The sequence below is a fragment of the Myotis myotis genome, unplaced genomic scaffold, assembly GCF_014108235.1.
Source record: "Myotis myotis isolate mMyoMyo1 unplaced genomic scaffold, mMyoMyo1.p scaffold_m19_p_1, whole genome shotgun sequence".
In the NCBI taxonomy this organism is placed as follows: domain Eukaryota; kingdom Metazoa; phylum Chordata; class Mammalia; order Chiroptera; family Vespertilionidae; genus Myotis; species Myotis myotis.
Window position 1 is genome coordinate 194,656,183 of NW_023416313.1, and position 16,151 is coordinate 194,672,333.

At 42.3% G+C, this 16,151-nt stretch overlaps 1 protein-coding gene across 1 annotated transcript in view; it reads right to left on the bottom strand.

Moving 5' to 3' along the window:
- Window positions 1-10,978, bottom strand: part of KCNH5 (potassium voltage-gated channel subfamily H member 5) — a 255,663-nt gene extending 244,685 nt beyond the window's left edge. Inside the window, exon 1 of the mRNA XM_036309340.1 lies at window positions 10,429-10,978. Within this exon, the coding sequence (XP_036165233.1) occupies window positions 10,429-10,501 (73 nt within the window). The 5' untranslated portion in view covers window positions 10,502-10,978. The remainder of the gene's footprint in view (window positions 1-10,428) is intronic.
- Window positions 10,979-16,151: the final 5,173 nt, after the last annotated feature.

Here is a 16,151-nt window from a genome sequence, read left to right on the forward strand (position 1 = left end):
GAATATTTATTAAACCCTTACTATGATGAGGCACAGTGCGAGATCCGCTCATTTGTGGCTTTGCTGAGTTTTGCCAGCGACCTTGAAAGGTAGTTATTATAATCCTGGAGAGTCTAAGTGTGTCACTGTAGGTAAAGGCTCAAGCCAGGACAGAAGTCTGTGTCATCAAGATGGAAATGCCTTTGCTCTGTTGAGAACACTGTTCTTTGAACTTGAAAATACCTCCACAGAGTTCCAGAAAGATTACCAGTTACCTTGACTATTGTTGCTCAAGTAGAGAGAGAGATTGCTTTAGGAATGAGTAGGATAATGTCTTTCCATATCTAATTCTTTCTTTGGTCAGGGCACAATAAGAAGCAACAAAATAAGTGGAACAACCAATAAATATCTTTCTCTCTCTCTCTCTCTCTCTCTCTCTCTCTCTCTCTCTCTCTCTCTCCTCCCTCCCTCCCTCTCCCTCCCTCCCTCTCCCTCTCCCTCTCCCTCTCCCTCTCCCTCTCCCTCTCCCTCTCCCTCTCCATCTCTCTCCCTCCCTCTCTATTTCCCTCCCTCCTTCCCCTCTCTCCCTAAGAAGTAATAAATGATTGGGGATTGAACCTGCAACCTTGGCATATTGAGATGGCACTCTTAACCAACTAAACTCCTGGAGGGTGCCATGTATTTCTTTTGTACCCTCCATAAGTGCTGTGTGCAGAATGAGTTAATTAATTTATACCCAGGTGATTGGTAATTATATCACAAAACCTTTTACACAAAAATAGGGAAATACCAAAGAAACTAAGTCTGTTTGAAGCCAAAGCCAATGATAAATTCAGTTCTGGCCATGTTGAGTTTTAGGTGACTGGTGAGAGTATAAGAGGAGAAATTGTACAGGCCATTGGAAACCCGGGACTGGAATGCGGAGAGGATAGAGCCAGCACAGAGGACAAATGTGCTCTGAAGAGGAGGGTGAAGATGTGAGAAAGACCGCTGAAGGTTGAACCCGGATGATGGATGACTGTTCACTCTTCAGAAGGGAGGAGAGGAGAAAAAAGAAGGGATGGAGGGGAGAAAAGGAGAGGCAAAAGGGAACAGAAAGAGAACCCAGGGAAAAGGGCAGGAGGAAGTACAGACATGAAATCCAAAAGGTGAACATGGAGATGGAGAGGGTAGTGGAGCACAGTCTCAAATCCTATGAAGCCAGAAAAATACGAACAAATAAAAGGCCTTTAGATTCGTAGGAATGCTCACTTGTATGTAACCCTCTAGGAAGCTTCAACATTACGGTATAGCAGAAAATCAGTTGAAAACAGATACAAAAGGAAATGGTGACCAAGAAGTAAAGGCATCAATTACAGATGGTGCATTCAAAGATTTAAACATCTAAATAATGATAATAACTAACAGCACTGATACTAATACTTATATACCAGACACTGTTCTTGGCACTTTGCACATATTACCTCTCCAACACCATAAACTAGGTACTATTATTACTTGTATTTTACAGAGGAGAAAACTAGGTACAGATACATAAGTCACAGAGCTAGTAAATATCAGAGCCAGGACTCTAGTGTAAACCTCCAGAACCTATAGCTCTTAACCAACGTGTACACTGCCCTCACATTTTTTTAAAAAAATCACTATCATTGTGTTCATTATTCACCCCCAGTGCTTAGATCAGTGTCTAGCACACAGTAGGCACTCAATACATTTCTGTTGAATTAATGAATGATTAATTAGAAAGAGTATGAGGATCAAGCAAAAGGAGGGAAGTTGTTTTTAAGGGACTTCATTCTGGGATTATTTAAGCTTCATTGAAAAACTCCTCTATTTTCTCAGTGCTATAACTAGATGAAAATAAACTCATTGTGCTTTAATTTGCCACCCCCAAAATATATATATATATGCGCTGGTAGACAAAAAAAAAAAAGACTTCTAGAGAAGATCAGGATAAAGGTTAACTTTCCTCCTCAATCCAAGTGAGTTATTTGATTTTTTAAGTTAAACTTGGTGGTCTGAGGCTGGTCCTGCAGTCTCTAAATTGCCAAAATCTATTTTCCCTCTTCCACTGAATACAGAATAGGACTGACTGTAAGCTACTCCTCAAGGCAAAAACACTCAGAAGATACTTAACCTAGTAAGAATCAATTCTCAATGATAAAACTTACCATTTGCAACTCCTAACTGCAAAGTTGTTTTAAAAATAATTTAAATGGAATATATAAACTTCTAAACAGTTCTTTCTTGCATAAAATAGTTGAGCTTTTAAACCCTTGGAGATGTGAACAAAAGTGATGGAAACTATTTCAGCTGTATATCAAGTTGGAATAAAAGATGAGCATGAGATCACTTACACATTCACCTCCCATGCTCTCATCAGATCAATCTGATTGGCCCTACACAATGCGATTTCCATTTTCAAATGTGCACACTGATTAAGTATTTTAAAGTATGCAATTAATTATACAAGCTTACTTAACAAATTTAATCAGCATTGTTTGGGGGGATCAATTATAGGTTTATTTAATATAGGAAACAAATAAAAAATCATGTATTCAACTAGTACTTAGTGCTATGGGCTCGTCACAGTGGAGGATATAAAGCACTAGAGGCCCGGTGCACAAAAATTTGTGCACTCGGGGTGGTCCCTCAGCCCAGCCTGTGCCCTCTCGCAGTCTGGGACCCCTTGGGGGATGTCCACCTGCTGGCTTAGGCCCTCTCCCCAGGGGATCAGGCCTAAGCTGGCAGTCAGACATCCCTCTGGCAGCCTGGGAGCCCTCGGGGGATGTCCACTTGCCAGCGGGGAGCAGACCTAAGCTACAGTCCAACATCCTTAGCGCTGCTGAGGAGGTGGGAGAGGCTCCCGCCACCACTGCTGTACTGGCAGTCGTCAGCCTGGCTTGTGGCTGAGCAGAGCTCCCCCTCTGGGAGCGCACTGACCACCAGGGGGCAGCCCCTGCATTGAGCATCTGCCCCCTGGTGGTCAGTGTGTGTCATAGTGACCAGTCATTCCCAGTCATTCTGCTGTTAGGGTCAATTTGCCTATTACCCTTTTACTATATAGGATGTGCAAGGTATGACCCATATCCTTACAGGGCTTAGTTCATATAGGGACATTTTCATGATTTCCCAGTTCTATGTCAGTACCTTTAGGAACTGCTATGATTGTGTACTTTAGCTCAGATCTCAAATCACATATTTCTTGAAATCAATAGGACTTAGTACATAGTACTTATTTCTTTCATGGGACTAGACCCCAAGAAAGAGAAATTCTTTACAACAAAATTTCAAATAGCTTTTCAACCACTCTTTCTAAATTACTCTGTTCCTTACTTAATTTTCCTACCTTTTTCTATGTGAAAACTTAAAACATCACAAAACTACTATTAAGAATGTATATAAAGATATTTCTTAAATAGTAATTATATACAACCAAATATTAAGAAAATCTAAAACACACACTGATTTATGAGACTATATTATTATTGCCCTCATTCGATCAAATAATTTTCAAGACTAAACCTTTCCAGTATTAACTTCTACATGATATTAAATAAGGATACTTAAATAATTCTTTTTATTCATTCCTCAATGATGAAAAGGAGTCATGCCATACATTATTAAGTCAGAGTATTTGGTGGAATATAGTGAGGATTTTTTTCAACTTTATTAAGGTACAATTGACAAATAAAAATTGTATATATTTAAGGTATACGACTTGATGGTTTGATGTATGTATACATTATGAAATGATTACCACAATCAAGTTAATTATTTTATCCAGTACCTCCCATAGTTATCATTTTCATTCCTTTTGGTGTGTGTGACAAGAACATAAGATGGAATTTTTATAATTCAACTCTGCTATTGGTAAAGGAAAATGTTTTATAAATATCCATTTCTTAGAGCACATCAAGACTACTTCCTTTAACCTCAGTTTCCACAACAGTTACCACTGGTTTTTGGCTGTGGCTTGTTATTTAAGTTTATTTGTTTTCACGACATAGTTATTTTATTCATAAAGTTACTATATGGCATATTTTAATTTTCCCATTAAAACTAATTTTGTTTAGGACATTTCAAAGCATATCTCAGTATGTGGTTTCTAACCCTCCCAAAAAGAAAAAAAAAAATCCCAATAATCAAGATTCAGACTATAATCAAGATTCTAGAAAACAACACCTCTTAAAGTAGATTGCCTCCAATCATATTTTTGGGGTAGTAAATTTGGAGAACTTTGGAGAATATTTGTTTTAACTATATTTTATTTTAAAAATTTGGATAATATCAAAATACTAGAATCATATCCTAGGCAAGTAACCATAAATCTGTGCACTATCTGTCAATAAAATCAAGGTACTGTCCTGAACCGATTCCTTCACCAATTTGATATAAATTATATCAAGACATATGCTAGGGGACAAATTTTATTAAGATTTCATATATGTATATTCATCTTTCTAGTATGAACATTATTTATATGGCATTTTCTTTATATTTTATATATATATCACCACCATCTGCTAAAGTAAATCTTCCGCTAGTCTAAAATTTATTTAAATTTATTTCTTTACATAAATTGTTTTTATTAATACCCCATTAATATAGTCACAAAACATTGGTCACCATTAACTAAAATAAGATTGTCATAATTAAAAGAAATAAATACCTTTCTTCGTTTTACTTTCCTATGTCCTACATTTTAAATATTTTCTTCTAAGAGTAACAACTAACAACATTGATTTTAACCTCCCATCAAACTTGAGGGGGAAAAAGAAAGAAAACAGAACAAAAATATAAATACTTGGTTCACCTGTGACAGAACCTATAGTGACCTCTTGTGGTAAATCCTAAATACAGAGCTTTGGAGAAGAATACATAGGACCCTTTCCCAGGCCAGACCCTGGAGAACGTGGACATATTGTTTGTCCATGCTAGCAAACAGCTATTGTTAACAATGAAAGTCAGAGATAAATATTGACTAAACTAAAGGATTTCTTTTGGGAAATCTAAGCAGTCACTGTCAAAATACTCATAGCTGCTCCCTTCTATCAAGAAAAAATGTTGTCTGTGTTTCTGTTAGGAGGGCAGTTAAAAGATGGCTAGGTACATGGATTTTGTGCATACCCTACTTCTGGAATCAAGCAAAAGGTAGACAACAGTGAATGTCTTCAATTCTAATGAAGACAACAGTGTCCTGGGATAACCAGCTCTGTAGTCAGGAAAGTGCTGCATTTGTTATATAATGCAGCGTGGGCTCTAAAGCAAAAGACAATCCTCTGGCTTATTTGTAAATATTATTTAGGAAGCTGTCAGTATAATTTCAACCTCTATGATATCGTCATAGTGGAGAGGTACATTATAATATCTGAGTAAACCAATGCTTCTAAAACACTACATGGTTTTATCAGTATTTCCTGAATAATGGTTTCGATGTTCAAGAAAATCTTCCAAGAAAAAAATATCAAGAAATTTATACCCAAAATACCCATTTTTTTCACCATTTCTTTTAAAGTGCATAATGCTTAAAAGTTATTATTCCTTTTTTGTTTTGGTTTTAAATCACTAGTGTCTCTATTTCCTCTCCCACGGGTTCTCCTTTAAGACCCAGTCTTTACAAATATTAATTACAGTACAAAAATAATTGTGGATATTCCTATAAGAAGTCACTGAGTAAAGAAATGGCTGTGCAACCTGAGTACCTCTAGAAAGGTTGAAATTGAGTATCTTGAACTGCTCTTGAAAGTTAAGTGGTTCATAAAATACTACCGCTTCTGCCTTCTTTCCTGAGCCCGTTTTTTCTCTAAAGAGAAAAACATTTCTAGTTTTTCATAATGTTTAAAATATTAAAGAGTAATACTTCATTTCTAATAAAAGTACATTGTTTTCGAAATTATAATTTTTCAAAATGGCAACCTAGTTCACCATCACCCAAAATAACCACTTCTGCCGACTTCTCAAGGGATCAAAGACATCTGAATAGCAAGTGCTGCCAAAGATATAATCAGATTGAAGACCTTGGAAATGTTTTGTTTTGTTCTCTAATCTAAAATTCCCATCTAGTAGTCCTGAAAACTTTTGTTTTATTTCAGTAATTTTTCCCTTTACCCAGGAGCTTACTGCTCCTTACAGCCTAATATATGTTGATGAATAGCTTGCACAAATAATTGAAATTAAAATAATGGAAGATAGCCTAATAATATTCCAGACACAGATTTGGTCAATAGCACTTTGGGCCGGAGACGTTATATGGTGTTATGAACTCACTATGTAGTTCCCAAACTTTTTCTACCTACCAATTTATTCCTGCTGCTAGCCAAAAAAATAATGTATCTAAACCTTGCTTTTTATACTTTTGACCTTTACAACTTCTTGGAGTAATAATGTGCTCTCTATACCTACTGGAATCACATACCAAGAATCAGTGAATTCCTTTTATTGGTCTAAAATGATCTTGCCTTTTATCTTTAAACTGAAAGAAGGAGTTTCAGTATATCTCTAATATGTTGGTATTTGTCTATAAAGTGTGTGTGTATCCATCCTACTCAATAGCCCTGATTATTTTATTTTACAGACTTTGAATCACCAGTAATAATCTGAAATGCCTTCCCATAACAGACTGAGTTAACTAAATAAGGAAAATAAAAATCCCACATCAGGAGGTATGAAATAACTGTAGCAAATAGGCTACAGTGCTACTCTAGGGCACAGAATATAGCACCATTATTCTGGGAAATTGCAACTGAGAAGTTTGGCATTATATTAGGAATGCCTCACGTTGAAAAAGTATACCCAAATATACCACACTCCTTGCTCTTTGGTTCTGCATCATCAAGAAGTTCTCTGATGGTTTTCTAATTGGCTGAGATTTCAGCTCATTAGTGATATCCATGGACAAATAAGCCTGTTTTGTTTTTGCTTTGTGTCTGTTTCCCTTTCATGTCTAATCTCTCTTCCTCCCTCCCTTCCTCCCTCCCTCTGTATTTCTGTTTCTTTCTACATTTCTGTGTGTGTGAGAAAGAGAGGGTTTTCTACTGCATCTATCTTTGTATCTAGGTGGATGCTGGTCCATGTGTGTATCTGTGTGCATCTCTATGTATATGTCTCTACGTCATCTGACTCTCACTAAAAGATCCGATCTTTTCATAAGAAAGAAATGATGTTGTATCAGAAAGACAAGCATTTCAAGGGGTAAAGGTAAACAGACGATCCCAGGCTATCTCTCCAGCTCTTAAATATACTGGGGGAACTGCCTCCTTTTCTTTCTTTTTCCACTAAAGCTCTACCAACACTTCGCTTTCAATGTTGTTAATTTAGAGCAAGCATGTCAAACTCAAAGACTAACACGGGCCAAATAAACAAGGTTTAAGTTCATGTGGGCCGCAAAAAAACAACAGCTTCAATTTTCATAGAAATGCAGGTTTATTTTTAAAAGTACAGCATAAAAAATAAAGAACAAGAGCAATGATAGCCCTGACCGGTTTGGCTCAGTGGATAGAGCATCGGCCTGTGGACTGGAGGGTCCCAGGTACGATTCCGGTCAAGGGCATGTACCTTGGTTGCGGGCACATCCCCAGTGGGGGGTGTGCAGGAGGCAGCTGATCAATGTTTCTCTCTCATCGATGTTTCTAACTCTCTACCCCTCTCCCTTCCTCTCTGTAAAAAATCAATAAAATATTTTTTTTAAAAAAAAGAGCAATGATAAAATTAATGTTTTCTTCTTGACACTTGCATCTCTTCTCTGCTACTATCTTTCCTGCTTCGGGGGAAATCTTATTCACAGTGATTACTTCAAAACTGACCCAAGGTGAATGTCAGTAATCCTGGATCTGACAGGAGACTAAGTTCCTTTCAAATTGTAAATACCTGCTCACACCGTTATATTGGCTGGGCCGCAAAAATATTCATTGTGGGTCACATACAGCCCGCGGGCTGTGAGTTTGACATGCTTAATTTAGAGAATAGTGAAATCTTCACTGAGACGAACTTGATCTGTGAGAATTCTGAAAAGCATTTTCTCTGTTAATCTCAATTAAACAATTTCTCAGAACGAATTTATTTCTCTGCCAAATCATATAGAAATGGAACCCTCACATGAATATGTAGACCAATTTAATACTGTGATTCTTATTTTCCAGGGTTCTTCCTATGTAAGTGGTTCTGAGACTTTCCAGTACTTACTACATACACCTGTGCATATACTAACCTCAAGTATCTAACACATTTCAAACACAGCTCAGAGCTTTTGAGTAGTGGGATTAAAAGTTACCCATAAGCACTTAGAGATGGTATGTAAAATGCCTGAACAGATACATTTCCATTTGCACTAGGTGTTATCCATGGCAAGAACCATTGAACCAATGAAGCATTATAAGCATGACATGTGGAAAAGACAGAACAGTCACTCATTTAGACGGCAGAAGTAAAATGGAGGCAACAGAAGCAGATATTTCTAAGCCACACAAGGTAAGTCTCAATTTCATGGTACATCTGAAATAAAAGGTAATCTAAAAACCCGCTCACAGTTCTGGTCTGTATATGAAGTTTCAAAGATGCTGTATTAGTAAACTTCAGTCAAAGAACTGTGACCTTCTGGTTACCCTGTAGAGCATCAGAGAGCCAATGGTTTTATTCTTTATTCTGAAATAACTCAAGGGGATGAGAAAGCTGAAATAAGACTCACGTATTTTAAATAACTAATTCTAATAACCTTCAAATTTCCCAAAGTGGTTGTTTTAACAGTAATATCCCCTTGTACTTGAGGTCTTGAATAATAGGAATACAAAAAGGTAATAGACAAACATAGAAATTGCCTACCATTGTAAATTTATATTTTATATAATCATAGAAATCAAAAACACATTTGAAATTACACTGCAATGGCTAAAAAAATATTATAGGTTTCTTAAATTAGATCAGGCCAATTCGCTTTTTTTTTCAACCCAGAAAGTCTACTCTAGACTTGTATAGTACCAGGTACTGACCACAGTGGAAGAAATAAAGTTACACGTAAAACTTTATGAAAAATAGCTTGGGACATTTAAATATATATAGTCCCCAAATCAGGGGAAATATGTGCAAACCTAGTTCTAGAAGGAATCCTCATATAAGAATTAATATAATATATTCTATTAATTCAGGGAAAGCATAATTATATTTAATGATTTACTGTCATTTGAGGGTGCTTTGGTCTTACCCACTAGGCAGGGAACTTCTTCGGAACTGAAGTGTCTTAATCATTGCTTTATCCAAAGGACCCCACAGAGTGTCTTGTTGTATAAGGCACCCAAAAATATATTGTTTTAATGAATGAGCAAATGAATAAATAAACAGTTATGGAAATACAGAGAGGATTTCAATTGCTTTGGTCTAAGCTCTACACTAATCAATATGCAGAAATGTCTCTCTCGTAATTCTCCAAGCAAGGGATCTCAAAATAAAATACGGGCCTCTAAAGGGGGGTGGGGGGAGAACATTTTAAAGGATACTTTACATATCATCCTTATAAAATTTGAAAATTATGTAAAAGAATTAAAAATAAGTAGAAGATCTAGAGATTTCCATAAAATGCAGAGTTTACAAGGTCTTAAAATGTGAACTATATAAGCATCACCATTCGGAGCATCTTGGAGGAAATAAATGCATAAATGGTGGTATTTTAAAGACACTTTAAGGTAAGAAAACCTTCACATCAGTAGCAAGGTAAAATAGCATTTTTAAAATTCTTTCTCCAGTTATTATAAAAGCACAGAAGCTATTGCTTCCCTTCTACATTGCTCCTGTTTAAGTCAAATCAAATATCATATGAATCATTATAAGTCAATGCACAATTAAAAAAAGAAAAGAAAGAAACTTTCAACACAAATGTGACCATGGTAACTGTCTTCCCATTGTTCAAGTCCCCTCTTCATAAGGTCCAACTTCAATTCCTCTCCCTTGTCCAAGGTTCCCTTCAGCGGTACCCACTGGGCCCAAAAGCCAGACTGAATCTTATGAAGTCGCCACTTTTGCAGTCATTCCCAACTTGAGGGAAACCTTGCACTGAGATTAACTAAACTCTAAGAATTTGTTCAGTCTCTGCCACCTACTTGGGTGCGGGAGGGTGGTGTGGAAAGAGGATGGACAAGAAAACATCCCTCACCAAACTGAAACTCAACTCTATTCTCTAGACGTGTCTACACCCTGCCAGCTCCCCCTTAGCTCCCTCCGGTTCCTGGTTCTGGACAGGTGGGAGGGGGGTGCGCACGGGAGGAGGGTATGCAACTAACTTTCCACCACCACCTCATTCCTGCCCCCACCCCAAATCAGGTCCAGCTAGTACCTGAAGCCACCAGGTAGGGTTGTCTGCATCCCCCACCGGCTCTGGGAGAGGGGTGGGATGGGGAGGATGGGGGGCGCGCGTGGGCAGGACAGCAGTGGGGTGTTTTGAACTGCAACTCTTCTTACCACTGGAGCGTCTGACGATGTTCTCCAAAAATGTGTTCTGCGGTGCCACCAGCCCTCTCTTGCCCCCCGGCATCCTGGGTCTGGAGAGCAGCGGCCAGGATCCGCGGCGGGGGAGGGGGGGATGCAGGAAGAGAAGGTAGAGGAAGAGGAGGAAAAGGTGGAAGAGAAGATGGAGCCGAAAGAAGAGGGGGCGCGGCGGCGGCGGCGGGGTCCCCAGACTGTGTCTCCAGCCCGACCCGGATGAGCAGCTCTGGGGAGGAGGACCAGGCAGTTCATGGTAGTAGCGCTCCCCTGGCCGCCGCTGCCCAGACTGTGGCGGTGCCGCACACGGGGCTCGGGAACTGCAGGCTCCGCGGGGCACAATGCGCCTGCGCCGCCCCCGCTGTCGCTGTCCCGCCGGTGCTGATGCTCAAGCTGCTGCTGAGGCTGCAGCCGCCGGGGCCGTCGCCTGGGCGCGGGCTCAGCATGTCTCCCCCTGCCCCGCGCCCCGGGGCGGGGGAGCGGGAAGAGCCAACTCGAGCGCCTCTCTTCCCGTCTCTCCTGGCCAGACCCAGACCCCTTCACTGCGCCTTCCTCTCCCCCGGCCCCAGCCCACCCGCCTCGCGCAGCTGGATCAAGGCTGCGCCGCCGAGCCCAACTTCAGCCGGGCTGCGCGCCTCGGATCCACTCCTCTCTCCCTGGAGATCGAGGCAAAACTCGCCGTCCAGGGGCCGCGGAGTGGGAGAGGAAGTGGGAGAAGCAGCAGGAGCCAGAGAGGGCAATGGGCTGTTGGAAGGATCACATCTCGGCTTCTCCCGCGGGGTCTCGAGCCCCAAACCCGTCTACGGGGTTGGAGATGCTCCGGCTCCGCAGAGGCTGAGCGCTGAGCAGGGACTGACTCGCGCGCAGGGACGGAGCAGCCACCTGACGCTGCTGCGCCCCCTCCCCCCTTTGGGGCTCGGCTCGCGGAGCTCAACGCTGGAGCTTTCAGCGCCCGCCCCTGCCCTACCCCACGGCGGAGCGGAGCCAGCAGCACCGGCACGCAAATGGCCCCTGCGCCCCAGGCTGGTCTGGCGCCAGGAGCTGCAGCCGCACGGGGGAGCTTCCCAGGGCGAGCGCTGGAGCGCGGGCGAGTCCGGCCACCGCTGCGAAGTTGCTGAACAGATTGCACTTGACGCTGGAAGTAGGGAAAGAGGGCGAATGATTCCCACCACCGCAGAGAGGGCGGGCAGCGTTTGCGGTGGAAACCAAGGACAGAGGTGGGAGCAAAGCTGAGCAGGGCTGGGAGTGCCCACAGGATTCCTCCCTAACAACCCTCTATCTGCCCGTACCAGGGACAGGAGTGCAACCCTTAGAAACGGAGTCCAAAAGGCGAAATCTACTACGGAGAGGGGGAAATGGAATAGGTGAGAAGGCAGCGGGGAGAGAAAGAGAGAAAAGGAGCTCACACCGCGGCATCTTTTTTTATCCAAGACAGTGGTTCTCAAAGTGGTCCCACCAGCTAGCACCTCCCAAAAAAACTTGTTAGAAATGCAAATTACGGGGCTCTATCTACTATGGCAGAGAAGGGACAAGGGGCAGGGGCCAACAATCTGTTTCAATAAGCCTTCCAGGTAAATATTGCATGCTCCAGTCTAAGAAGCAAGGATCGAAGACTTCCTTTCCACCTGGACCTGTTGAAAACCTACGATTGCATAAGCAGGGTCAAGGCGGGGGGGGGGGCGGGCAAAACGTGCACTGAGGCGGGGTCAGAGGCTGCTGGTGGGGGAAAGCATGAAACAGTGAAGGCAAACGGAAAGTTGGGCAGGGTGTCCCCTTTCCTGGGGTCAGAATATGCTGGTAATGCCTGTTAGAAATGGTCAAGGCTACGTTGCCCAGAAGCACAGGGAATCCCCGGGCGGGGTAGAAGGAAGTATCTCCTGCTCAGTGCCAGACCACAGCCTGAAGGAAAAGAAGGGAGGGGCGGTGCCTGACTTTGGAACCCCCTAGATTACCAGCCATGGGGCTCCAGTTACCATCACTGTCTCCTGAGCACCCCAGAGTCAGGGCCCTCGTCTGTGGCTGATACATAAATGCATAACCAGGATCTGGGCTTTAGCTTGGGGTCATTTGTTTCCTCTGCTCTCACAGAGCTTAGGCAGCTGAGCAAACCCAGAGTTTGACTGGAGGCAAAGAGCAGTTTGTTCGGCTAGGATTCTTTCCACCAAAAAATCAAGAAATTCTGTGGAATAACAGTAGGCTATTTTAGCTTTCTACCCAAGCACTGCTGGTGGTACACTGTGCAAGCATCTTCCCTACAGCTAGAATGCCTTCCCAATACACCGGGGTGTCTTAGTTGAATAACAAGGGACTTGGGCACAAACTGGATCCTTGTGGTTCGCCTGCCTCCTGCAGGAGTCAAAGATGTAGCTGAGGTTACAGCTCCTTCCCTGCAGTTGACAGGGTGTGTGTAAGCAGAGGGGAGCTGGAGAGGCGTCCTTAAACAGTTGGATTTTCCCCTTGGGTGAGTTTTGGGTGTTTTTTTCCCTTTTTATAAATTTATTGGGGTGACACCAGTTAACAAAATTATACCAGTTTCAGATGCACAATTCTACAGCACATCATCTGTACACTTGTATTATGTGTCCATCACCCCAAGTCAAGTCTCCATCCATCACCACTTATCCCCCCTATACTCGCCTCCACCTCCTCCTGCCCCCTCTCTCTGTCAGCAATCACCACACTGTTGTTCATGTCCATGAGCTTTTTCTCTTTTTTATTTTCTCTTTTGCTCAATCCCTCCAACATCCCCACCCAACCTCCAAAGAGAACATACAAATAGCCAATAGATATATGAAAAGATGCTCAACGTCACTAATCATCAGAGAAATGCAAATTAAAAACCTCCATTGCCTGACTGCATGGCCCAGTGGTTGAGCATATCCACCTATGAACCATGAGGTTACAGTTCGATTCCCTGTCAGGGCACGTGCCCAGGTTGCGGGCTCAATTCCCATTGGGGGTTATGCAGGAAGCAGCCAATCAATGATTCTCTCTCATCATTGATATTTCTGCCTCTCTCTCTCTCCCTTCCTCTCTGAAATCAATAAAAATGTTAAAAAAAAAAAAAAAACCTCGGGTAAGTTTTAGATGACCTGTGCTCATGGTCACTAGCTTAGTATACAGACATCATGGTCCTAGACCAGAAATTTTCAACCTGTGTGCCACAAAAATTTTTAAAATTTAGTGAGGAGCACAGACTATTTAGTGAGGAGAACTGACCTCTTTTCCCTTAGATTGTCAAATTAAAAAAGGACAACAGCCAACACAGCAATAGCTATCTGGTGTGGATGAATCAAAAGTATATCAATTTCTTGTCAAGTTGGCAAAAATCTATATATATAAAAGCCTAAGTGACCGTTAAGATCAAACAACCAGAACGACCGGTTGCTATAACATGCACTGACCACCTGCAGGAAGACACTCAACACAGGAGCTGCCCCCTGGTGGTCAGTTGGCTCCCACAGCCAACCTCCCGTGGTTGGCCAACCTCCCCTGGTCCCTCCCCACAGCCAGCCAGCCTCAATCAGCCCTAATGGGGGCCCCGTGGCCAACCTTTCACAGTTCCTCTCCCTGGCTGGCCAATCACCCACATCCCCTCCCCCCAGACGGCCAGCCCCCATGATCGGATCAACCTGATCAGGGGTGGGCCAGTTGGCCCACCTCCCATGGCCCTTGCCCCCTCTCCCCACTGGCCCAGCCCAAATGGGCCCCAATCGCAGGTCAGGCCAAGGGACCTACCTGTGCGCAAATTCATGCACCAGGCCTCTAAAATATATATATATATAAATTTGGTGTGCCACAGAAGTTTAGTGATTAGTTTATGTGCGCCGTGAGATGAAAAAGGTTGAAAATTGCTATCCTAGACTAATCAACCATTCATAGACTGGGGTGGTGAACAGGCAGGCTAATCTTTTTAAAGTATGTACATATATAACTTATAGATTGCTATCCTAGACTTCTAATGTGATATGATAAATCCATCATCAACATTAAAAGGAAATATTTCAAATCTATATGTTGTTTTGCACCTCACCAGCTGCCCACTCTTGCCTCTGGGTATTAATATAAAACCTCAGCTTCCCAGCATTTCCCATCCAGTATAAATATCCCTGCTCTAAATCACTCCTCTGTGGGTGTATTAGCTCACACTTCCCAAAGAGGAAACTCTTTTGGACTCCATTAAGACACAGTCACAGTTACTGGTAGAACTTCCTGCTCGTTGACATTTGCAGATTTAATTAAAATGGCATTTATCCTTTCTGCTTTGTCCTTAATAACTGCATAGCATTATAACTTTTGGATTCTTTTAATTGTTGTAAAAATTGGAATTATAAATATCAAATCCTTGGTTGACACACTTTTCTTAATCCGTTTTAAATTTTCATTTCACAGGGGAAGAAACAGACTCAGAGATGAAGTGCCTAGTCCCAGATGACACGGTGCTTTAGAGGCTGCAATGAGACTAGAATCGGGTCTCCTGACCCTGTAGCCAGAGCTCCTTGTAAATAATAGAAAATGATCTGATTTTTGGCTTATGTGGTAATAACCAGCAACATCCAGTGACCTCTGTTGCCATCATTCATTTTGTAGCGCTAGAGGGAAGAGGAACCCTTGACAACTAGCAACAGCTCATAATCAAAACAGAATTTAAGAAAATGGAGCGGCACCGCATGGACTCACTGCCCATGTGCTGGCAGATGGCAGCAAGGTGCCAGTACAGCATTCCAAAAGCATTTTGCAGACAGAGTCCATATGTTATACCCAAACTGCAGGGCTTCACAGGTGAGAGACGGGAATCTAAAGGCTTCAGTGTCACACAGAGGGTTTCTTTTTGTTTGTTTAGGGCAAACATTCCATTTTAAAGCAGAATCATTTGTCCTTTCTTCCTCTCTTGAGGAACTGCAATTGGAGTGGTGTTGTCTGTGAGAACCAAGAGTTCTAGTACCCAGAGGTGTCCGCTGACTCCCAGGTCACAGCCATGAAATGAACGAAAGCTGGCTGAGCTGCAGGTAGGTTCCTGTCTAACAGCAGCTAAAGCAGAAGTGAAGACCTAGAAAGCTGATATATTAAGCAGTGACGGTTTCTAACTACTGCTGCTTGGCTGGAGGATTCTTTTCTCAAGCACCCCTCCTTAGAGAATTTTTAAATATAGTATGTCAGTGGCTGTAATTACATGTAAACTCTCAGAAATGCGTTAGAAATAGGTACGGTCTGACGATATTTAATCCCTTCTGTGAAAATGGCCTACCCACAACTCTGCAGGGAGATGATTTTTGTCCCCATCCCTGCACTGTTTCTGAGCTAGCCTCGGCAAAGGTGTGAGGTACATACTAGTACAATCTTTGAATGCTAAATGGGTGGCTCTGATAGGGGAGGAAAGAGAAAGGACGAAAGGAAAGTGCCAGAAGTTGGTCTCCATCCTGGCCTCCAGGGTTGGTCTCATTAGCAGTAGTATCAGTTCAAACTATTTCCTCCTCCCCAGCCCATTCCCCAAGTCTCACTCTCTGCCTCCCCCCAGAGCCCTACCTGAGCTCTAGCAGGGAAATATCCAGACATTGCTCAATTCCTCTGCATCCAAAGACCCGCTTACACTTATAGCCTTCTTCCCCCCCCCCCCTCTACACCCCCTCCCTGAATCTAAATTGAGCAAAAGCAGGATAAAGATGTAGTACTGTATGGAGAGAGGTTCAATGCTTGGACTC